We start from the raw sequence: 25195 nt of genomic DNA, 5'->3' as shown, positions 1-25195 counted from the left end.
TCTACCCTTTCTCAGCTCCTTGACAACAAGGAAGTTAGTCAGCCCTGCCCCCTCTTCAATGAAATGACTAACAGTCATTCATCCCAGTGTACAAACCAACTGTCTTAAGAGCTGCTACAAATTCCTGCTGCCAAGCCAGCCCTTATACGTCGTGGGTCCAGCCCCCAATCTTTAGCACCTACCCCCACTGTAGACTTGTAAAGAAAAGGCTGATGTCATGGCTGGGTGTCTTAGCACACTGAGTCATTACTCTGGAGAGATCTAATTTTGGATCATTGATAACGAGGGGACCGGCAGAGAAGATGGAGGCCCCTCCATTCCCTATAACTTGCCAGTTACAAGTTGGTCTTTCTGCACTGCCCTGAAGGTGAGATCATTTCTGTTTTCACATTTGTCCCCGGAGAAGGTACTCAGAGTTATAAATTATGTGGCATCCTTGTAAAATCAAGATGATTCACTGTTACAACTTTTGTCTCCTGTTGAATACATACTTACTTTGTGTGCAGGAATTTTGTTTAAGCATGCTGAGAATGGTCTCGCCCATGCAATGACAGAACTCAATAGGGAAAGAGCCCCCAACTTGAGAGGAAGCAGGCAGGAGGCAATTTATCTTCTGTTAGGAAAGCACCACAGGGTGATTGCTGGCAAATGTTAATGGACACTTAGCATTTTTTATTAAGAAGGCACTAGAGATGGGTGGGTACTGTGGTAGTGGACTCAAGTATATTCACTTCTCATTTCTAACTGATAACCACTCAGAGGCGTGCCACAGAATGGTTCTATTTTCCACATTTTAAGAGAGGTAAAATCTGGATTTTTTTAAATGAAACCAACCTGTGTTTGTATGTTGTTAATTCAAATATAAAAGCAATAGCCTTGGGCCAACCAGATGAGCCATTGACTCAAAGCAAAACCTTGCTTCAACTTGAAGGTTTGTAAGTCGAGAAGGAGCAAAACTTTCTTTCAGAACACTTAGAATGAAAGGCCTTTAGCCTGGTTACTTACGAGGCTAGTGCTGATAATGCAGGGGCCAACATGGCACCCTTGACTGCATCCAACATGGCACAATGGCCTAAGGAAAGAACCAAAGTGCTCCAAATGAAAACTTATCATGGAAGTTTTCTGAGTTGTGTATGATATAAACCTCTTTCCTTTCTCCCCATAAAAACCAGACTCTCATTAATGGACTGCAGAGTTGGGGGTCTGTTCTCAAATAAGGTACAAAAGGCTCAGTGTGCACTGAATGTAGCCTCAGAAACACTGGGAGAGCGTGGGTGGGGGAAAAAGGAAAAAAATGCACAAGGCACAAAAAGACTGACATTTCTGTCTTAACTCAAAGACTGCTCTGTATTTGAGCCCAGAGGTCTCCTCTCAAGAAATACTGCAGTCCTCATTTAACTTCACTATTGTATTTTGTCCTAATGTTTAATTCAATCTTCCTGTTTTAAAGCACCCAATAATAGATGCCTGACATTGTGCACGCTGTAATATAGAGGACTCAGTAAGACAGATGTGATCTTAGCTTGGGTGCCATAGCTTAAGGGCCAACCAGGTAAGCCATTGACACATGAAGAAACCTTGCCACACCCCAGATAGAAGGTTATAAAAATTGAGCAGGAGAAAAATCTTTGTTCTAGGACACTTGGAATGAAAACCTTTCTACTAGGATGCTTAGAAGTCAAATGTTGATGATCTATTATAGTGGGTTTTTTTAAAACCACTTCAGGGCTGTTGGTGTGTGGATCTGTTAGAGTAACTTTAGGATGTGCGAGCAAAGTGATGCTATGACCTCCTACTACATTTAAAAGCCCTTGTTGCCCTTGACAACATCCTAAGATGCCAGCTGAGACTTCTGTTGTACTTGTAGGCTAAGGGATTTCAGACATCTTTTCTCATGCTTTGTTTACGTGTCATTCTGAAGCCTTACCATAAGAGGAACCTCTTACTCCATGTTTGACCTCGGAAGGTCATTCCTACCCTTGCTTCCTCACACAGGTATCTCCAAGATCACTTCATCACCCTTAAATCATTGCTCCCTCAAATTTTTGCAGCCATACACCTCACCTAATGCTGATCTCATATCCATGAATTCAACCAGCTGTGGGCAAAAATATTTTAAATAAAAAATTATGCCTATAGTGAATGTGTAAAGACCCCACCCCTCTACTTGTCATTATTTCTTAACCCCATAGCATATTCACAGTGTTATACATGATTCAGGAGAAGACGTGTGTAGGCTTTCATGTTAAATACTAGGCAATTTTATATAAGGGACTCTGGTATCCTCAAATTTTGCTATCCTCAAAAGTCCCAGAATCCATCCATAGATACCCAGGACTTGGATAGAAACTACACTTCTCTCATTCCTCTCCCTTTCTCAGACTTCTGGACCACTCTATTTCTCAAAACTGAGTATCGCACAGAACTGTTTAGCCATATGTCCATCTGTCTATCTGTTCAACAAATAATTATTAGACATACATTTTTTCCAGAAATCATGCTACATGTGGAGAGAGAGAGCTAATATATGAGAGTCTTATTCCAGCATTTATCTTCTCATGGGGAAAAATAAGCCACAAAGTATGAAAGAGGCCTTAAAAGCACCTGCAGAGCAACCTGCAGAGAGGGGATTTAAACCTCGATCCTGGGACTCAGTGAATGCCTCTGGATAAGAGCATGCCTGGATTGTGAAGGTGAAGTGGATGCTGGCTTAAGAAGGCTGGGCTGGATGGAGCAATTCAAAGGGTATTTCATCCAGAGGAGACAGTTTGCTGAAAGCCACCTGGAAATGGGGCAACTACCCTGTGGCTCAGGACGTGCCCTGTGGTCTCCCAACTTTGTGGGAGCCAAGTGAAGTTTTCAGACATATTCTCATGCTCCACGAGCCAGAGGTGGGCAGCAATTACTCTGGAAGTGTGAGCTTGGGGACTGGGCTGACCAGCGTGCTTCCAGGCCATGGCATCATCTTTATTTTTAGAAGTGATTTCCAATTTGGAACGGTCAAACACTCCTTACTGTGCCGTGGTGAGTAAGCCTTCATGGAAGTGGCAGATGTGTGAGGTCAAGATAACCTTAGGTGTCTCTCCCTGAGAGGATTTCCCAAAAGTATAGAGGTTTCATGATTGTGCTGAGTTTGTTTGTTTGTTTGTTTTTTTATGCCAGATTGACACAAGATAGGGTCATTTGGGAAAAAGGGCTCTGAACTGAGAAAAATGCATTGGGAGGATTGGCATGTATGCAAGTTTGTAGGGCAGGGTGTTTTGTTTTGTTTTGGTTTGGTTTTTGATGGTTAATGTGAAAGGCCCAGATGACTATGGTGATGCTGCCCTGGGCAAGTGGTCAGGGACGGAATAAGAAAGCAGGTTGAACACCAGAGGGAGCAAGCCAATAAGCAGCATCCTCCCATGGTCCTGCTTCCTGGTCCCTGCTCTGACTTCCCTCAGTGACTGTGACCTGGGAGTGGAAATGAAATAAACCCTTTCCTTCCCATGCTGCTTTTAGGTCACCATTTCTCACTGCGAAAGAAAGCTAGGGCAATGATTTCGGTTTCTCCTGATGTTCCCCAGGAGGTTGTGCAGTCATTCCACTTTAAACAGGGCCAAAGACTAGGGGAACTGCTTGGGCCCCACTTCCTTTCTAGTCAAGTGGGCTTCCTAAAACTCAAATGTGACTAAATTTTGGAATGGTTTCCTTGAGCCAGTGGAGACGTTTAAGTGAAAGAAAAGAAAGCAAATTCAGTGTTGACTATGTGTCACATACTCTGCTGTTGCCTTCCCAAATGCTGTCTCCCGGAAGGTCTTAGCCTCCTGACTTGGGACAGCCTAAGATATGCTCTAGCCAGCCCCTCATCCCTCAGATACTCAGGCCGCTTAGAGGAAGTGTTCCCCTGGAGGAGTCTGGAGTAATCCACACTCAGCAGGACCTTTCCAGGAAGTGTATCTGTGGTTCAATGAATGAACACAGGGGTTGAAAAAGGACCAGGAAAAGGGACTGGAGGAGCCTTGGAGTCTGGAATCCTTTAGGTGGTATGTGCAGGGTCTGTGAAGACACAGCGACTGTCAGAGAGAGACTTCTTGGTCAATGAACATCTCCCACTATGCCACTTAGCCAAGTCTCATGGGGCAAAAGTGATGTGGGGACATCTCTGCCCTGACCGTGTCTTCCCGGGCCCTCAAGCCTGGCAGTGGACATTGAAGAGGCAGATGACTGAATGCTTTGCAGACCTCACAACTTCCAGGAAAAATGCACCAGCTGATTCCAGCTTCCAGGCCTGGGGTGGAGTGGGGGGGCATTCTCCTGCCATTTCATTGGGGGAGTGAGGAAGGAGAAAATGAATTGGTGCCACACGAGGTGAAAGGAGAGTGTGCAGCAGGAAGTCAGACTGTTGCTATATTAGACGCTAATGAAAAGCAGGCACAGAGAAAACCTAACATGCTTCCATTAGGCATTCCCTTTGAGTCACGGAGCACAATTTGCAAGAGAAGCTGAATTTGCCATTGAAACGGGGTTTGCGTGCATATGGGTGAGATGGGGCTGGGCAGCGATTGCAAAATTAACAGCCTGTTTAAATAACACGGTGGAGAAACTAGGGCTGAGAGAAACTGTAAGCTCACCATCGAGGTTTAGTTATCTTCCACCCTAGCTTTCTTGTCACGTGGCCTTCCTTGGTTGGCCAATGGAGGCCACGGGAGAGGTCTGGCTGAGCCGGCTTCAAATGTTCAGAAATTATTGCCAGCTCCTTCATCCAGGATGCCCCCAAGTAAGAACAGAGGTGACCAATAGTGTCTGTGGCTGCAGCTCAGGGGTTGGGGTAGGAGTGGCGAAGAACGCTATGGAGTCGGTGTACCCCAATTCCCTGCCTTGGTGATTGAACTCTTCGTCGCCCTGCTCTATTTGCACAGTGTGTGGACACCAGTGAAAAGATGAGCGCAGACGTATGAAGCCACTGCGTTCATCCAGGGCAAGTACATAGGTCAGGTTTTGCCTTGTTTGTCTGTTCCTCTGGAAGGAAACCCTTACACTATTGAGACCTGAGGCCTCCTGTCTGTCCATCTTCCCTTCTTCTAGTAGACATGAATCCCAGTAGGAGCTGGGACGGTCATTAAAACCCTGCCACTTTCACGTTGGTAATAGGCCCTAGCATTACTTATTTGACATCAATCTGAATCAGTGCCCGTGCTAAAATCTAACATTTAGACATAACGATTTACATCTGGTGGGAGTTTTAGGTTGTAGGGTAGCTGTACTTGCGGTCATATTGTATTTATTTTACTTGCTAAGCTATGAAAAACTTTCAGAAATAATTCAAAAAGGCTCCTCATTTCTTCCAGGCTGATGTTCACATGTCCCTTACTCATGAGACCTGCCATGACCACGTGACATAAAATCATCTATTCCTCCCGTCTCTACTTCTGCCCGGTGCCGTCACCATCTGTCCCTTCTCCCACTCACTACATGTCCGCACCAAGAGAGCTTTCTTTCGGTCTGGGTTTATTTTATTCACGGCCCCATTTTCAGTGGCTCTTACAGAGTAGGGGCTACACTCTGTTTCCAGAAGAAATTCGAGGACTAAAGGCAAGAATAGAAAGAGCGTGCTGAAACACGCTGCCAGCCTCTGTAGAAAGGTTTCATTCCTAGGAGAAAGCAGGCCATCTTTCCAGCCCCCAAATTGTTTTGGCCGGTGCCCCATGGAATGTCACAGGCTTGCTTGCTCACAGCTCAGAGACTGGTAAAGGATGCAGGGATTGAAAAAGATCCAGGTCAGGAACCCGCCCCTCCGAGAGACCTTTCCTGAATACCCCTTATGCCTTCCCAGCCTGGATTAGTGTAGCTCTTGTGATTCCCAGTAGCAACCCATGCAGGGTTCTATCATAGCACAGATGTAAGCAGATAATTACTGTCCACCCACTTCCTCCCCTTCTCCAGGCAAAGACGCTCACTACTGAGTATAGTGTGAGACGCATGAAGAATAGCCAATGAATCCGTGCCTGTTACTTGGGTGCTTGCTAAGTAACCAGCATATGTATAGATTCTAAAGGTATGTAGGCTCCACAGCAGCTCTACGCAATGGTATATAATCATCTTTGCTATTAATATTTCATAGTAATATTCTAGAATCTTCCCCTTTGCCCTTGTGGTCTGAGAAACGCAACAGTTGGTTGCAGAATTTTTGCAGGTAGTTTGGGAAGCTTCCTGTGTCCCTGACTGCAACTGAGGTTCCAATTGACTTTAAAATTTATTTTCTGTGTTGGCAAACTGGCTCACTGAGTAAAAAGGCTTGCTGTTCAAGCCCAGTGACCTGAAAATTAGCCCCCAGTACCCACGGTGGGAGATGAGAACTGACCCCCAACTGGTGTCCTCTGGCTTCCATATGAGTGCTGTGATGCCCCTATAGTAATAATAATAATAATAATGATGATAAATTATTAAAGTTATATGTTAAAACTTTTTCCCCACATGCCTGTAGAATCTGCTTAATCCTAAGAAAGCATGTCAGAAACATTCTAAGTAAACACTTGTGGGTCCTTGACATCTTGCTGCTGCCCCTTTGATGTGGCTGTTTTGATTTAGGACTCCCGGGACATTTTTGTCACAGACGAAAAAGCAGACGATTAAGCAAGCACCAGCAGTTTTGTATAGCAAAGAAATGTGTGCAGCAGGCGCCCGGGTGCAAATGTGAGCCTACTATCTGCGTGTTTCCACTTTGCCGTGGCTGTTTTGATGCCTAACGCTTTCTTGAGACCATGTGGAACTTGCCAGAATGTTTGCTTTCAATACTTGTTAGACTCATTTTAATAGAGAGAGTGGGTCTGATTCTAATGTCGATGGCAGCAGGGTACAATTGGAGTAGAAGGCAAGGGGGTTGATGATCCCGGGGTGGGGCGGGTGGGGGGAATGCCAGAGTTTAGGGAGGTCCTGACTGAGGGAGCGTGCTCACTCTCTCAGAGCTCATACCGCCTCTGTTCCTCACTGGCCATTTTCTAAGTTTTGGGCTTCATTTTACTTTAGAGTCCTGTCTGGAGAATTGTTTAAAAATAGAAAAAGAGCTCAATGCACACCTAGAAATGTGGTCTCTCTGTTAAAGAGATCATTCTGGGCATTTTCTCCTGCTGGCTGCATGAAGCCCTGACTGTCTGTTTCACTTGGCGGTGAAGAAAATGGCCCCAATCACTTGGTCCTTATGAACACTGGGAGACAGCCATACTGTTTCTTTTTAGAGTGGTCAGAGTGGTTCTAAGTGCCCACATGTGACAGGAAGTCAGAGGTTGCCTACAATATCAATTTAGTAAATAGAATATAGGACCACTAGGAACCTTTTAGGTTTTGGATACTTATTCTCATGTGAGTATCCTGCTAGACTATGAAGTATTATTCTTGATTTTTAAGACATTTTGATATCAAATACATTAAACAACTTGTCATGAAAAAATAGCCGTAGTGTTTAGGTCCAAAGTTTTAGCTCTGAGCTAAATTCTCAATATCTTGTTGGATGCTGGGGCAGCTGGATAGGTCCTTCCATGTATTGGCATCTTTGCCAGGAGCTTGATGAGTCTTGTGTCTTCCTCCTGCCCTCTGGAGAAAGAAACTGCCTAGGGCAGGCACCACACTCATGTATTCTGCTGAACATTTTGTTTATGTGCGTATGATTGTTGTTCCGGTGGATGGGTGTACATGCATGTGCAGATGTGTGTGCACATGTCTATATGTGCATGTGGAGGTGAAAGGCCATTCTCCAGGTGCCATCCATCAACCTCTCTTTTCTGAAGCAAGGCCTTACATTCAGTCTGGAGCTCACTAATAGGCTAGACTGTCTAGCCAACAAGACCTAGGGATCTATTTGTCTGTGCCTCCCAAGTAATAACACTATAAATGCATGTCACCACAATCAGATTTTTAAAGTGAGTTCCAAAGACCATACTCAAGTCTCCCTGCTTGCAGGGCAAATATTTTACTGAGCCATTTTTCTAGTTCCCTTTTTACTGAATTTTCATGAAGGAGTATCAGAGCCTTCCTTCCCATATTATAATCTGGGGATTATAATATAATCTGACTTGTCTCACATTGTAGATCTTTAGAGCCCTGGCCTCTGGCCTCCAGTTAAAAAGAATGACACACACTAGATCACACAGCTAGCAGGTGCTGGAAAGGACTAGACTCCTGATGTCCACCTCTTCCCTTTACCACCACAAACGCTGCCAGGCCTGTGCTTTGCCAGCAGACATTCCTTTGAGAGTACCATAGCAAGGGTAGCACCCTTCTTTGGAAGGCACTGTCATGTCACCTACAGTGACGTGTCCTTCTGGGTGTTGCAGTCTTTCCGTCTGTTTTGTTTTCACTCGTCAAATGATGGTGTTCGTAAACTACCAAATGTGTCCTCAGGTTATCAAAGTGGAAATGCGCACGCTTCATTCTAAAAATCTTACTGGCCTAGGAAGTGATGTAGCCGGGGGTGGGGTGAGGGAGCAAGGTTCTCACTTCCCCAGCAGGGGTTCTGTGGAGCAGACTCCCCAAGACAGCTTGTGTTCACTTAGCTTGTGTTCATCTGAAGACGATAGTGGCCAAAATGCTGCCATACTGCTTTGACTGTTAGTGGCGTTGACTCATGGGCAATTTAGCAGAGTTCTGATTTAAAACGTTTTAAAACTACAGGCTGGGTGGTGGTGGTGCATGCCTTTAATTCTAGCACTCGGGAAGCAGAGACAGGCTGATCTCTATGAGTTCGAGGCTAGCCTGGACTACAAGAACTAGTTTCAGGACAGTCGGGACTGTTATATAGAGAACCCTGTCTCGAAAATAAAATTAAAACCACAGTTGACTGAACTTTCTTTTAGCTATATACAGTGGTTTTTCCAGGACAGAGGGAAGGCTTGGGTTACCAGCAGGTGTGACTTTCACCCGTGTAGGATGTGGAAAATTTGAACTTGGGGGCTTTCTAATTTTGGTGTATTTCAAGTTTGCAACTTTCCTGGAAAAAAAATACCGCTTCCCCTGTCGTTAAGAGAATGAAAGAGCTCAAATTTTGAAACTTGACATGTCTGGATTTGAAGCTGAATGTCCTGTGGATTTTAAAGTCTATCCCAACAGAATGGAATAGACACTCCCATCCCGGAGTCGCACGGGAGTGACTCTTGGGAAACCCTGCTATTTTCCACGGGGCTTCTTTTTCTTACGATGGGGATACAGGGTGGTGGGGGCGGGGGTGGTAGAAGTATCTATCTGGTCTACAGGTCAACTGGAATCCTGTTGTGCCCTCACCACTCCTAATTTGTTCCCCTACTTTGCCTGCAGGAGACCCCCATTACCTCAGCCCAGGGAGTCACTAATCATGAGCTTGCTTTCGGTTGCAGTGCCAACAATATGCCCAAACAGGTGGAAGTGCGCATGCACGACAGCCACCTCAGCTCCGAGGAGCCTAAGCACCGAAACCTGGGCCTGCGCATGTGCGACAAGCTGGGGAAGAACCTCCTGCTCTCTCTGACGGTGTTTGGTAGGTGCCCCGCGGTCTCTCCTCCCCTTTCTCCTGAGTTCACCCCATCCCTTCCTCCCAAGCTCGCCTGGTTTGTGGGGGAGCTAGCCTCTCAGAGAGTGCTTCCGCCAGGAAAGGAAGCCTGCTGCCTCAGGGGCAAATTTATCCCGACGAGGCATCTGCTGTCCTCCGGAATCTGTGCTATTATTCCCAATAACGTGTGTGTATGTTCCCCGTGAGTGTGAACGTGCAGGTTCCCCGCCACACTCGTGAAGACTATGTTTTGAGCGGTTAGGAGCAAGGCCAAGAAATCGGCAATGCTGCAAACCTGAGTGATCTCGGAGCAGACAGGAAGAAGACAACATTTAGAGAAATAGTTGCCTCACGATAAGGACCACTGGGCCAGAAAACCCCATCAGGCTTTGCCAGAAACATCCCGACTTGGATTAACTGATAAAGCCGGCGAGGGGAGCATGGAAGAGACCTCGTTCTGGGGTGATCCTTTGGTCTGAGGTGTCAATACGATCTCGTTTTGGGGTTTTCTACAAGATGTATTGAAAACAGAGCAAATGGCAGTTTCTTGTAATGACGGCCGCAGTTTCTGTTCTCGATTCTCTCCTTGTTCCTCGGCTCTCACTTAGGCTACAGAGAAGCAACTAAAGTTCATCCTCCCGCCTCCTCCCCGTCTCTCACACCCACCTGTCCACCCTTGCCCTGTGCCATCTCAGCTGCCAGTGGACTGGAATCAGAGCTGGGGATTGCCTTAGTTCTTTAGAAACAGGGAACCACAGACATTATTTTAAGACCCACACACTGTGTAATCAAGTCGCATTCATCATAGGACTCGAAGAAGATTGACAGTATGACTTTTTTTAACCTGTAGATCCAGGAAAAGAGATCCGGCCTTGGCTGCACTGTTCTCTGTACATCCCCAGAATTAACTCCTTGACCCATGTGACTGGCAACTCTTTCCCCATCACCAAGGGGGCTGTGGCCTGGATTCTCGTTTTTTGCTTTTGTGGCTTATTTTCAATGGTCTAAGATTTTTTTCTGTGGAATGTAGGAGTCCGTGCAGCAAACAGCATCTCTGCCAGCATCTTCGTTCAACTTGGCTCCTCCCAGATTATAGATCATTAGAGCCCTGTCTGTCTCTGACCTCCAGTAAAGAAGGAAGATACACATCAAATGCCAGATCATGTTGCCAGATCCGACTGAGAGAAGAAAGGACACTGCCTGCTGGGAGTTGGTTCTTGTGAGAATTTGTGATGCTACATGCAATCAATATCTCAAAAGATTTCGGAGTCAAGTCTTTACTTCTCCCCGTGGGGTACTGAAAATGTTCCCTGGACTCCCCTAGTGTTAGAACAGTTGAAGCTGTACCGAGAGGCATCGCGCTAGTTATTAAAATCGGTTCCCCATGTATCGGGTCTTTATGTTGTGGTGTTCATAGTCCGTTAGGTGGACATATGGGAAGGAAAACCAGGGAGAGGAGTCTGTGGAGTTGTTCACCTGACGAGGACAAAACCTGAGATCAGCTTTCCATTCTCCCCTCTTCACCAGGTGTCATCCTGGGGGCGGTATGTGGCGGGCTGCTCCGCCTGGCGTCTCCCATCCACCCTGATGTGGTCATGTTGATAGCCTTCCCGGGGGACATCCTCATGAGGATGCTGAAGATGCTCATCCTCCCCCTCATCATCTCCAGTCTAATCACAGGTGAGCGCTCCTTCCTGGTGCCTGCCCAAAGGGCAGCATAGCCCTGCCCGGGCTTTGGGCTGGAAGCAGAGCTTCTGTTGGGCTGAGTCAGCAGTTGTGGGCATTGCATTTCTGAACTTCCTTCTGTTTCTAAGATATGAATCTTTGATCCTAAAAAAGAAAAAGTTACCATCCGTCATTCACTCTGCCTTTCCTTCTAACAGACAAAGCTATAAAAGAACAACTATGTATTAATAGTGGTGGTATCTTGTTGTTTCATTTTTATTATTTCCAAAAATATATTTTATTCAGGAACTGGTGGAGGGACTGAAAAAGTACACCGCCTTTATTATTTACTTGGGCATATGGGAAGATATGAATTGAGAAGAGATTAAATGCTAGGCATAAAAGCTGAGGGGTTTTCAAAGATTATATCCTGAATATGTGAAAACATACTTTCTAACTTTTGCGCTAAAAGAACTAATTGATTTGAGCTTTTCCTATGTTTGAACTCATGTTGATAATTTTCTTCTCACCAGACAATATTATTGAAACAGGGTATGCTGCATTGCTTAGTGACTACTTTGGAATTAAGAGTGAGAGGTGCCAGCCAGGCAGTAATGGTTCACGCCTTTAATCCCAGCACTCAGGAGGCAGAGACAGGTGGATCTCTGTGAGTTCGAGGCCCGCCTGGTCTACAAGAGCTAGTTCCAGGACAGGCTCCAAAGCTACAGAGAAACAGAGAAAAAGAGTGAGAGGTGCCAAGCTGGTTTGTAGCTAGGAATTGGTGAGCCAGGTGACCTTGAGAGCTGAGCCCCCTTGTAGAAGCAGGGTTCAATAACTTCAGCTGATGCAGATGCTGGGCCAGTTGCCCCACAGCCTCACACCAGAAACACCGGGTCTCAGGTTCAAGTGTTTAGGGACCCAGTGAGTTTGCAATCATTAAACCCTGGGTTGAGTGAATCTCTCAGAACCAGAGAAAATCTTCTCCTGACCTGTTCAGCAAATCTCATACAGGGCAGCTAGGAGAGACCTGACTTCCTTTGCCCAGAATTAGATTTTGGGTTGTAGAGAGATGTGGGTCATACATGGGTCAGATTGATTCAGAGAAATTCACACCAACTTCCTCCCCCATGTGATAAAGGGCCTATCCCCAGAAAGGGGCTCAATCTCTCTGCTCAGCAGAGGCAGGAACTGAAACTAGGAAGTGGGCACACTGAGAAAGCATCTGGAGAAAAAACCCACTGGGCTGAGGTCTGTGTGACTTAACTTGGGGTTTCCTCTCACCTCACTCTGGACAGATGCCACACACGCTGCTGGCAGCTGCTTCTTACACGTGTTCTCCGATAGCCACATGAGGTTACACATGAGGCCACCATGTTTCAGCACAGGGAGATGGGAGGGCCATGCTGACTCTCCATTTAAGACTCTAGTAATATATTTTAAAGACATGTGAACACGACCTTGATGTACCAGCTTTTGATTCTCCTAAGTAAGGACAATAAATAGCAATGGTAACACAAGTGAAACACTAGCCTAGGCTAGACCATCACTCCAGAGAAGATGCTTAAGGTCACAAAAATGGAAAATATAGTACCTTGGATTTAAAAATGGAAAACTATTCAACAATATTTTCATATATGTGATACTGACTGATGGTGTGTACATCATATAGCTATCTGTAAACTATGAGCCAATTGTCACCAACTCTCCCCAGCTCTCAAGAATCTCAAAAAGTGCCAAGCGATGGTGGCACATGTCTTTAATCCTAGAGCTTGGGAGGCAGAAGCAGGCAGATTTCTGTGAGTTCAAAACCAGACTGACCTACAGAGTGAGTTCTAGGACAGCCATGGCTACACAGAGAAACCCTGTCTTGGAAAAAAAAAAAGAATCTAAAAAATATCACTAGAAAATAGAACTGTAAAGTGTAGAATTGGTTACATATTTAGTTGGAAGAGTATTAGTTGACCACATGTAACTGAATGACAGAAAACCAGGGGTTGCAGATGTGTAGGGATGAGGTCATGGGTAGAAAAGAACAGAACTGATCTTTCTGAATTTCTTTTAAACCCAGGGTTGTCAGGCCTGGATGCTAAAGCCAGCGGCCGCCTAGGTACGAGAGCCATGGTATATTACATGTCCACGACCATCATTGCCGCTGTGCTGGGAGTCATCCTGGTATTGGCCATCCACCCTGGTAATCCCAAACTCAAGAAGCAGCTGGGGCCTGGGAAGAAGAATGACGAGGTGTCTAGCCTGGACGCCTTCCTGGATCTCATTAGAAATCTCTTCCCAGAGAACCTGGTGCAAGCATGTTTCCAACAGGTAACCCATCCCTGTCCAGTGTCCCACCTAGTGCGTGGTAGCGTAGAGACAGTTTCAACTCTGAAGAGCAGTTGTCTTAATTTTTATTTACCCCTGCCATGCCCAAGTGCTCTGGGGAGGGATCCTAGCATTGGAGTCAAGTGGCTCCAGAACCATGGTTCTCTGCATCCTGTCACTCCGCGACTCACCCCTCCCTTTTCCCTTCTTGTTCCCGCCTTCGAGTTGCACATGAGCACATTCTTATCGGTCTTACTCACAAGCCTCTGAACTGCCCTCTGGTTCTCAACACTACCTCAAAGCTCTATGCACTCCATAGCCTACAAAATGAGAATCTGTAATCCATCCTCATGATGAACAGAGGACCGAGGATAACTTTTTAATTGTGAAAACAGCATGCATCTATAATCCTAGCCCTGGAGCGGCTGAGACAGGAGGATCCTTAGGGTAGCTGAATTTGAAAGTTCCTGGTTCACTGGGAGACCCTGTCTCAAGGCAGAAGAGGGAGAAAGACCAAGGTAGATGCTCATATCAATTATTGACCTCCACATGCACTTTCATACCCATACCAGGGCGTGCACACATGCACACACACACACACACACACACACACACACACACACACACACATGCTTTTATTTCTTTTAAAAACAGGTAATTCTGTTAAGTGAAGCTATGGCGCCACCAGCCAAGGCTACACTCACTGCCCTGCTTTCTTTCCTCAGGGCCAGCTTAGGTGGGCACACACATCACTCCCCTTAACTCATGAAAATACTAAACTGGACCCCATATGTCTCCCTCAGCCCTTCTCAGGGAACCCCTGAAGAATGAAGTTATGAGACAGGCAGCTTAGGAAAAAAATCTAGATTTCCAGCCGTCCATATGCAGTGCCAACTCCCACTGAACCCACATCATAGCAGGCTGGGATGGGTTTTTCTGATTTCCAAATGGCATTTGATAAAGACATGAATATTTAAAATGAGAGTTGTACTCCTCACCTTGATTGGATCATTATCACTGTCTATTCTTGTATGTAAATATTCCATTATACACCATGAATATGTACAGTTAAGTCAATGTGGACCTATGTTAAAGAACACTGTTCCAGACAAGGCAAGTAGACTGTAGAGTGACTACAGGCTGAGGAAGGAACCATACTGAGGGTCCCCTGTTCATCTGCTTGCTAGCCTCACCTAGGAGGATAAAGCTGCTTGTTTTGGAGTGGTAGGTACAAGTGACAGCCAAGTCTATTTTGAACATTTTGAGATGTGAGTTTTGTACTTTGTGAATCCTGGGAAATTAGCTAAGAAAGGGCAGGTGGGGATGTATGAGAGATCCGACAGAGCTGATCTCTTGCCTGTGCCTGGTCACATCCCAGATACCTTCATTTCAGCCTGGAAAACAAGACCAGAAAGCCCTATAATGCAGAGTTATTGCTCTGTTCTTATAGGGTTCAGCTTCTGTGGTGTTGGCTGCATTCACATTTGGGCTCGTTCCTGGGTGGTGATGATCTCTACCCCACGGCAAAGGGTACTATTTGAACTCTAGGGGATAGAAGACCTTATCAGGATCATCCTGCCACCATCCTGCTTCTTCCTATGCTCACTGAGCTTTGCTTCCCCCAGCTAAGGCCTGGGTCAAGGTCGCTTTGAGTTGGGGCAGTGTGGGGAAGAATAGTACTCTACCTTGAGGGGAGAGTGGGTATAGATCCTCACCGTGGCTCCAAGGGCCTTGACCAGAGGCGACCATTCTTACAGAGTAACATTGACAGAGGTGAGGAGAAGGGGTGTCACTAGTCCTTTCTGGGTTCCTGTGGCCTGGCAGGGAGTATTTTAAAATTGCCTGTCTTGAGTGAAGGGGAATTCCTGACCAGATTAGAAACAGATGTGGAGAGGAAGGAGACCAGTTCCTAGACTGCAGGCAGTTTTTGGTCATCCTTACTTGCTCGAGTCAGTCCCTGTGTATGTAAAAGCAAGGCGGCCCCTGCCTGTTGTTCAGGGCTGCCTGAGAGGACCTAAGTTTCCACATGTTTCCTGTCATATGGAGGAAGGCTGAACTCAGCTCAAGCAGTTGCTAGTGGACCCAGGACAAATTCACATTCTTATTCTTAGGAAGATTGTGTCAAGGAATGACTGGTTTTCTACTGAAAAATACCCAGAGCAACAGCTGTGGGTACAGAAAAAGCTACAGGTAGCTGAATGTGAGAGGCTGGCGGAAGGAAGGTGTGGAGGTGAATTAGGAGGCATGCGTCAAGTTTTTAGGTAAGGGATGCTGGGAAGTTGTGCTCAGGTCCTAGGTATTCAGATGGCCCAACCACAGCAGGCTCTGTGAGACCTCAGGCAGAAGACCTGACCAGTGAGCCAGTCCGTGTCCCTCTCTCCTCGGCTCCAACTGAAGCCCCTTCCTGTGCTGTTTGAAAGCAGATTTTGGAGTCAAACATGATTCATGCTGAATCTAGCTTCACTGACTAACTGAAAATCAAGCCTTGGGTTACTTATAGGACATACTTGATGCTAAGCCTTTAACTCCCGGCCTCCTACCTGATCCTGACGGTCACGATTTACCTAGTCCTTGATAATCACTTCAGATTAACCTCGCTTTGGCTTCCTCACCACTCACAGGATGAGTCACCACCTTCGTGGCTCAGAGCCTGGCAGCTGCATCCAGAAGTGTCCCTTCTGGCCACTTCTGTGTTTTCTCTTCACGCTGCTATTTCTCAGAACTTGGGTCACCATCTCTTTGTGTAGCCACTTGGGTCCTCTTACCCCGTACACATGTGGCCAGGTTAACATGGAAGACCCCTAGCACCTCCTATAGAAGCCTGTTCATCCTTCTCTCCTGCCCTTGTCATCCCAGTTCTGCATGGCCAACGGTCAAACCCAGCCACAGAAGGATCAAGTCCACATAACTTAGCATAGGGTGCAGGAGGTGGGTGGAACTCAGTGGTGGTCAGGCCGGCTGAGTTCACGTGTCAGCTCTGCTGACAACTGTGACGTCTGGAACGTCAGCTGACTTCTCCAAGCATCCCTTTCTGTATCTCTTCAAAGTTCAGCCATCTGTCACCTCTGTGTGCCAGCACCCACATTCTAGGATGTTGAATGGTTTCTATTTTAGTGCCCTCGAAAGTGGTATTTTTTGAGGCTAAGATGTGAATCTTTGCACGCAGGATGCCTGACACCTTTAAAATTAGAACCACTTCCACGGATGTCGAGGAATAGCCTGAGAGATACTTGGGGATTGTTGGGCAAGGGTTAGCTGACTTCACTGCCTGAAAGAAGAGGATGTTTTCCCACCTTACATATGAATCACATGACCCTGGATTATTGGCAGCTGTCACCCCGATGTCCAGATTCCAACAGAGCCTGGTTTGGGAAAGACTGAAGGCCCAGGACAGGCTTCTGGTGACGCTGTACAGCAGAAGGACTATCTAACTGGCTCTCACAGATTGGAGGAGCATCAGAGTTGAACACATGTTGTCATCCCCCAAGCAAGGTGTTATCATGGGAGGAAAAGAGGGACACCTATCCCCCATCTTCAGCAACTGCAAACGAATTTCATAAATCATTTAAGAGCCTTGTCAGTAGGACAGTTGCACCCTACTGCATATACAATGAGCTAACACTCTGTTGAGCATAAACATAAATTGTTTCCCACTTCTATTAGCCTCATTCTGGCATTTCGTAGTTGTAGTTAGCATACTGGGAACCCTAAGATATGTGGTTGGCTGGGTCGTTGTTGGACCTTTTAGACCACACCTCACTTGTATGCTTTTTCCTCCCTGCTCCATTAGATTCAGACTGTGACAAAGAAAGTCCTGGTGACACCTCAGGCCGAGGAGGCCAATACAACCAAGGCGGTCATCTCCATGTTGAATGAAACCATGACCGAGGCCCCCGAAGAAACTAAGATCATTATAAAGAAGGGCCTGGAGTTCAAAGACGGGATGAATGTCTTGGGTAGGTAAACTGGTTGTTGTTGCCTTCTTCCCTCAGCTTTTTCCCAAGCTTTCTTCTCAGAGGACGCAGTAACTCTGATGACCTCTAGGTGGCGCAGGAGGCTCTGTCTGGGGAAGCAAATGAGAATCATTGAGACTGAGCTGAGTGGTGAAGGAAGATGGACAGAAGGATGGGCAGAAGGGAGACCCCAAAGGGACATGGCAGTCGGAGATGAGGAATGGGAACAGAGGAAGGGGCTGACACTTGTCAGGCGCGTTCCTTGACTCTGTCTGGTGCTGTCAACTCCCCTTATGGCACCAACCAGTTTATGAAATAAGATATCCTTATCTTTGGTTTATTAAGAATTTTTTTTTAGATGTTGCTATGCAATAACACCTTGGTGGTTGCCCCATCCCAGCTTCCTATCTATGAAAAAAAAAAGCAAAGTTACCAGTATTGGCCAGCATTAGATTGGGGAACAAAGGGGCACTGTAGAGCATTGTGTTTAACTTTCTAGGACCTCAGGAACCTCCCTCCTCAAGCTTGGTGCCTTCTCCCCACCATCCAAAGGTTCTCTTCAGCTGGACAAATGTGGGGTTTAGGGTTTAGCTTGCTACCTCCTAGGCAAGTTGTTCCTCTTGAGCCTCTGCAGGAAAGTTGATAATGGCATGAACATGGGTTTCGCAGACCGGCCGTTGTAGCTGTGAAATGAGCACACCAGCACATGCCCCAAGTTCTGTTCAGACACGCTCCGGTCATTATGAAAAGTAGATGAAGAACCGAGGAAGAGCTCAACCAGAAAACATCTCACCAAGTGCGGGGGTGAGGCTTCCCTCATGGGATCGGCTCCAATTGTGCCCAGTTCTACTACCCACTCAACCACCGTAGGGCTCCAGGCTGGGCCCACACACCTCAGATTCCACCACTCACCAATACTATGATGTCAGGAAAATGGGACATTTATCCAGAAGATGGAGAGATAGGAATTTGTAAGCAAGATCTTGCAAACAAGGTTTCTAGGGACTCAGGCGAGAACTGTTTAGATGGGTGAGCACGGAGATCCTGTCCCTTTGTCATCTCAGAGATCAGTGCCCTTATCTCCTTGGACTGTTATCAGGTAAACTTAAATTTTAGGGCAATAACAGTAATTTAGTGTAAGCATGTCCCAAGTACCTGGGCTATTCTAAAACAAAGAAAAAAAAACGTTCATATGTATCTGGAATTCGGAACATGATTGGGAGTTCTGCTTGACTGATTTTTCTGTGCTTGGTGGTCCTTTGCCATGGACATCCGTGTAGAGAGTGGGTGGCAGAGCAGCAGGCAGTTCTGTGACTGCTGGGCTGAAGTGATGTTTGTGTGTTTGACCTGGAAGAAAGCAGGTTGGATAGGTGAGAGTGAGGGAGGAGATACACTAAGTGGGTTACCAGGCAACCAGCGATCAGCAAGCACAGGTGAATCAGGGAGAGGCCAGGGAGGGAGGAGGAGGAAGTGTGGGAGGCCCTGTGAGGTGGAGGCTTTGCAGGTATGCCAGCAACCTCTCTCCCCACTGGAAAGAGATCCACATTGCTTCTCGGGGCCTTCTCAGCTCTTTGCGCTCCTTCTGGTGGGTCGTAACTTTCAATACCACCTCCTTGACAAAGGAAGCCCTCCTCTCCAGAAGGTTGAAGGTCTAACAGGCTGATATTTTGGAGTGAATCATTTAGCCCTTGTCTTTTCCAGAGTCTTGATGAATTCTAGAAAGTCACGTGACCTTTGGCTGTGCCTGGGAGTTTCAAAACACTGGCAACTCACTCAACCCCAACGACCAAGTCTAAGAGGGCTTTGTTCACATGAAACACCCCTGTTCCAGTGAGCAATTTCAATTAGGCAATGTTTACCCGGGGAAATGGCAGGCTGGATGGCGGCATTCCATCCAAGTGCACAGCAAGGCACTGTGAAGCCAAGGGAAGTTAGATTGTTGAGAAACTTCCCATTTGCCAGTCACAACTGAAATAAGGTTCTTTCCGTGGCCTTGCAAGGGCAGAGTCAGTGACTCTGTTTTTTGTTTTGTTTTTCTGTATTTCTGCTCTTTGATTTTTGGAAAGTCCCAAGGACTGAGCCTTGCAATACATGAAGATAAAACCCAGGCTCTGTCTTCCACTTCTTCAAGGACGAGTTTTTCTCCTAAGAGCTACAATGTGTGGTATAGCACACCTGTTATTCCAGCATTTAGAAGACTGAGACAGTAGGATGATTAGTCAAAGACCAACTTGAGTTACAAATCAATACTAGTCTCAAAAATCAGCTAAATAGATGAACTCCCAAAACTATTCTGAATCCCTAACTTAACTCCAGTTGCTTAAACCAGCGTCAACTGCTCCTTTAAAAACCTTTTGTTTTGTTTTGTTTTGTTTTCTATAAAGTCATAGATACTAAAGTGTCTGCTGTCTCTGAAGAGTGTCTTCATTCTTTTTCTTTGGGACTTTAAGACTTTGCATATTACATTATCAACAGTATTAACTCAGTAATAATTGGCCTTCTCAGCCTGAGTTTCCACAGATGGCCTCTTTGTCATCATACCCAGCAAGCTGCCCTGCATGGGTGGAGGAAGAACTGGGACCCAGTTTTCCATATTATTGCAAAATTAGCTCATTCTATCCTGCATTCAGTCTTCGTTGAGCCTCGTATTCCCTGGGTCAATAACTCAATTGTGAAGTCACTAATCATTCCCTCTGGTCAACAGCTAAGAAGGGAAGATATTAAATTTCAAATGTTAGCCATCTGAATACAAGGGCTGCATTATTTTCACTAAAGAGAGATGGGATCCTAGCAAGTATAGTTAACGAGGCTGATGAAGGTTTGGTGTAGAGAAGAAGGGTGGCATTGGGGGATGAGGGGGGGGGGGGGAAGGTAAAGCCAGAGGTTCAGAAAGAAGGAGTTTATGTCTAGGAGAATTTAATTATAATGCTGTGATTGATCCAACATAAACCAAAATTCAGGAAAGACTTGAAATTAGGCCCTGCTAAACTGAGGCATGGCAGGGTCAAGAAGAGGATGGAAAGAGAGGAACTAGGAGATGGCCAGTACCCCAGAATCAGAGAATAAGCCAAATGAACAAGCAACGTTCTGTCGCTGGGAGAATAACTGTGATTTGCACTCCATGCATGCAGTCAGAGCTACGTCACCAAGAATAGGGATGGGTCACGGGTCCAGGGGCACATGTTGATTGCAGCCGAGCAACTGGACAGTCCCCAAGTAGTACTGAGTCTACTGATAGCCACATAGTGGGCTCAGTCTCCAGTGTGTGAGGTGAGATACTGGGGGTGCAGTGGGGGGTGGGAGTGAATCTCTGGAAATAGACTCCAGGCTTGGCCTTTGAGGATCTAAAGAACAAGGGCAGGTTACCAGGTCCTTAGACAGGTGAAGACGCAAAAGGCCTGGGATTGTGTGTTGAATTTGCTTCAGGATGTGGTGAAATGAGGCTTCTATCAAGAGAGAGCAGCAGGGAGCGAGTTCCTCAGATCCATCCTGCCTCGGGTTAGGATTGACCCTGGAGGCTGATGTGTGATTGAACTAGGCTGTCAAGTAAAAAGAGAAGATGGCCGAGAGGGTAGGTATTGGCAAGATCTGACAATCAGCCCTACATTCTGGCTTTATCATCCTAAAACAGATTGAGAAAGGAAAGCGTGGCAAGTTGAATTTTAAAAGGGCAATTAGTTGGGGTTTCCCCACAAGTTTGGGTTTCTTGTCCCCTGTTTTATCTATCTTCCTTCTGCCTTGCTGTGTAGCTGGAGGGTAGTCCCAGGGTGAAGTGTCCTCCCATGAGTTATCTCAGAACAACACCAAAATGGTCTCCACGTTTCTTCAACAAGAACTTTATGGACTGTTTGGTCTCTGCTGTTCCAACAGTGGCTCCAGAGTTTGCATGGCAATCCCCGAGTCCCAACAGGCTGCTCTCGGTTGGTCTGGGTGATGATGGGAGCTGTTCCCACAGGATTTGTTAAGTGAGGAGGAAGAGAAGATGGCACCTTTCATTTTGGAATGAAAATGAATTCATTTTCTTCACAGAATTCACACTTGAACTGCTTAGAGTTTGGTCTGCCCATGTGAAAAATCTCAAGAAAAGCTACAGTTACATGATGCAGGGGTGGGGTGGCTTTCAGTGTGAAATATAATGCTTTTTCCTTCTAATTCCTAATTTGTTCAGCAGTGACTGGTAGGCAGAATTGACTCCCTTTCATTCATGCTGAAGTGCAAGAGAAAGAAAGCACAGACTTTGACGTTTGTCCTGACTCATCTGTCGTTTGTCCACAGGTCTGATAGGGTTCTTCATTGCTTTCGGCATTGCCATGGGGAAGATGGGCGAGCAGGCCAAACTGATGGTGGAGTTCTTCAACATCCTCAATGAGATCGTGATGAAGTTAGTGATCATGATCATGTGGTAAGTCTGCTTGGTCTGACATTTTGATGGTGCCGGGCAGAGCCTGGTCCGCAGAGGACAGTGGCGTCCTCCCAGGATGAAAAGAGTGGGTGTGGACCAGCATGATACCGAGAAGGTGGAAATTCTCCTCCACTCCCTCTTGCTTCCCTTTTGTTCCACAGTGGTGGTCACTGGGCCAAATCTGATGTGTTTTTCCTTTGAGAACGGGCTTTATTGTTTGCCATGTTCATCCCAGCTCTGGCTGCTGTAACGACATGCTAACACTAAGGTACTTGTGCACCCCAGATATTTCTCCCAGCTCAGAAAACTGGAAGTCTGATCAAGGTGTCTGTCTGTGTGATCAGCTCCGAACACATTCATCTTAATTGGGAAAGAAACAGCCCAGGGGAGATAGAGGGAGCATCCCAGGTCTCTTCCCTAGAGAGCATGGCTCTAGTCTGCTTCTGCTGCTGGAGCCGCATACCACTGGCTAGGTGAAATTACAAACAAAGGATTTTTTAAAACCACAGATCGGAGGACTGGCAAGTACATAATCAGTCATTGGCAAACTTGGTATCTGGTGAGGGGCTGGTCCTTGTAGTTGATTCTTTATGTGTGCCGTCACATGGTGAGAGAAATGAATGGGCTTCACCACGGCTCTTCTATTAAACACTAATCTCACTGAGGAGGGCTCACCTCCAGGTGACCTGTCTCCTAAACCACCGTTCTGAGGTTATGACTCAACACACAGGAATCTGGGGGACAGAACATCAGTAGACCCCAGTCTTACTCATTCATTGGAATTGCCGTCCAATCACCTCTGAAAGGTCCACTTCTACGTGTCCAGTATTAGGATTTAAACGTTTAAAAAGGGGGAGGCAATATATTCAGTTCATCAAAATGGCTAAGAAAATAAAACTAAGTGACGGAACGCAAAATCAGTAGGATAATAACATTCCGTAACCTGAGAATTAAGAGAAATTCACATTATCTCCCCACAGTCAAATGTAGTGATGTGTCTGTGGTTGAGTCTCATTAAAACTTGAGGAATGGGAGGCCAACTGGAGGCTTTGAGGTTTCAGCTCAATAAGATAACAAAATATTAGTTCTGCCGTGTTCACCTCATTGAACTTTTAAAATGAGAAGGGGTTAGGGGATGGTGATAAAATATGGAGTTCCCTTTGGTAGTGGTGCTGGCTCTTCAGCTCCTCAGGTGATGCTAAATTTTTATGTATTTATTTTGTGTAAAACTCATTGTGAAGATAATATAATTTGTATTATTAGTATTAACCAGCTAAACTTGCTGTATAGCCAAGGAAGATTATTACTTGATCCGCCCTCTGAGTATTGGCATGCACCTCCATATCTGGCTTAAAAATTATGATCATTAAAATGTAAGCCAGAATGACTTTTATCTTGTCTTGTGTTCAACTTCAATTATTATATTATTAATTAACTAATTTATTAAAAAATTATCGTCACTAAATTATAGCTAGACTTTCTGGTAGTTTTCAATATGCTTGGTATTAATCTGTTAACTTTCCACATTCACCCTTTTTCATCCTAGTAGTACCTAACAAAATAGATGCTTTCAGTAGCCCGTTTCCCAGATGCCAACACTAAGCACAAAGGTTGCAAAGCTGTGCTACCCAGCTGTCTCTAACTCAGTGTCTTCCCGTGTCCGAAGTAGATGAAATCTAAGAGCTTCTGGCGACAAGCCATGCGGCCTTAAGCACGTTAGACCCATTTAAATTCTAATATTCTGATTAGTAAATGAAAATAATTGTAAAATCCATGTCACGAAGTTGCTTCGAGAATTAGGTAAAATGGTGACCCCAGTCATTGAAACTGTTCTGTCCCCAAAGGATCACAGCCTTTCTGCGAATAGGCCTGCGGTTATTCTGTGGTGACCATTATCACCATCAATCTAACCTTATCTCCTGCATCTCTCTGTGTAGTAAGTCCTTAAGAAGTCTGAAAACCCCCTGGTTTTACTGAATGCTCTACAACTTAACTTTTTGAAAATTAAGTTTAAATTAAATTTTTTAAATTTTTAAAATTTTTTCCCCAAACCCTGAAAAACTTAAACAGGAAGCAAAACTTCTCAGTCTTCCTCTACTAGAGAAAGAGGGGTCTGCCCTTTCTTTATTTCTACCGCTTGACCGCTGGTCCTCCACTGTCCATACCGTTAAAGAGCCAGGGAGGGTAGCTTTCTGCAGGGCTGCCCCAAAGGGGATAGAGACCGCAGCAATGTACTTTCACAGTGATGGAGAGCGGCTAGGCTCAGACCCAACTGTACTGTGAAGCTGAGAATTTATAATCGAGTCAGGGGGATTCTGCTAAGGGCCTAGCAGGATTCATGTTGAAGTCAGGCCAGGTTAGCCAGATACCACATAGGGGATGGTGGACCATGAGGAGCCTGGTCAGAGATGGAGCGCCCCACGCTGAGGATGGGATGCTTCCTAAATGAGTTGGTGGGGGTCTCTGTGGAAACAGTGTTTTAAAGGAAGGAGACAAATAGAGCCTAATGAGGGAGGGATCTAAAGTTTGGTAAAGCAAAGAATTGTTTTCAGTCCATTTGTCATTTGTTCTTTCACTCAATCCTTTCTAAATTGATGATGGTGTGGTGTGGTGTAACAGTGAATACCACAGAGGATTCCGGCCTCCGTGGGCCTCAGATTCTAGTGAAAGGCGGGAAGGGAACCAGACTAAAGGAAACAAACACGAATTCAGTTAGGGACATGGACAGCAAAAGCAGGGTGCAGGGTCAAGAGTGAAGGAAGTAGGCCTGAGTGACCAGGATGTGTGGGAAGAAGACACGGTCCAGACCTGACAGACAGCACAGTGAATTGAGAGGTGAACTCTGAGGAGAGGGAGCCTGGAGGGGAAGACATTTGAGCATCAGAACCAAGCTGTGGAGCCACTGGAGTGAGAATGGCTAAAATGGTGAATGAGGGAAGTGATGGTGAATGAAGGGGGTGAGGCAGACAGGAGTCAGAGCCTCTGGGGCTCCGGGGACCACTCATGGCTTGGATTTCATTGATTTGTGCCAGGAAGCTTGGGGGGCACAGTGCCCTTGTAAACAGAACACAGAGCTGAGAAAACAACCCACCTGTGGGTTACATGGAATCATTCCCTACTTCTGTCCTAATGACTGTGTCTTGAGTTGGAAGCGGACCCAGTAATTACTGGGTGTCACTGGCTTCAGAACTGTTGGGTGGAGCCTGAAGCCTCTATTTGCACTTAATTACGGTCTTCATCGCTTCAGCTCAGGCGTTTTTTGAGTGGTAGCGTTGGACTTTGGGCATTTCCCCCTTTCTTTCCCATGGACTCTCATCTACAGTGAGCTCATTCATTAATAGCGGAGGCCCAGGAATACAG

General features: G+C 46.0%; 1 protein-coding gene across 5 annotated transcripts in view; it reads left to right on the top strand.

Moving 5' to 3' along the window:
* Slc1a2 (solute carrier family 1 member 2) overlaps nucleotides 1-25195 on the top strand; it is a 130436-nt gene that overhangs the window by 66286 nt on the left and 38955 nt on the right. For all 5 annotated transcript variants that reach the window (XM_085696671.2, XM_048443620.3, XM_085696672.2 and 2 more), the window contains exons 2-6: nucleotides 9348-9487; nucleotides 11027-11179; nucleotides 13233-13483; nucleotides 17271-17436; nucleotides 21709-21835. In XM_085696671.2, the coding sequence (XP_085552797.2) occupies nucleotides 9358-9487; nucleotides 11027-11179; nucleotides 13233-13483; nucleotides 17271-17436; nucleotides 21709-21835 (827 nt within the window). In that variant the 5' untranslated portion in view covers nucleotides 9348-9357. The remainder of the gene's footprint in view (nucleotides 1-9347; nucleotides 9488-11026; nucleotides 11180-13232; nucleotides 13484-17270; nucleotides 17437-21708; nucleotides 21836-25195) is intronic.

The sequence above is a fragment of the Myodes glareolus genome, chromosome 10 (assembly GCF_982192425.1).
Source record: "Myodes glareolus chromosome 10, mMyoGla1.1, whole genome shotgun sequence".
NCBI classification, from domain to species: domain Eukaryota; kingdom Metazoa; phylum Chordata; class Mammalia; order Rodentia; family Cricetidae; genus Myodes; species Myodes glareolus.
This window is presented reverse-complemented; position numbering and strand designations above follow the sequence as displayed.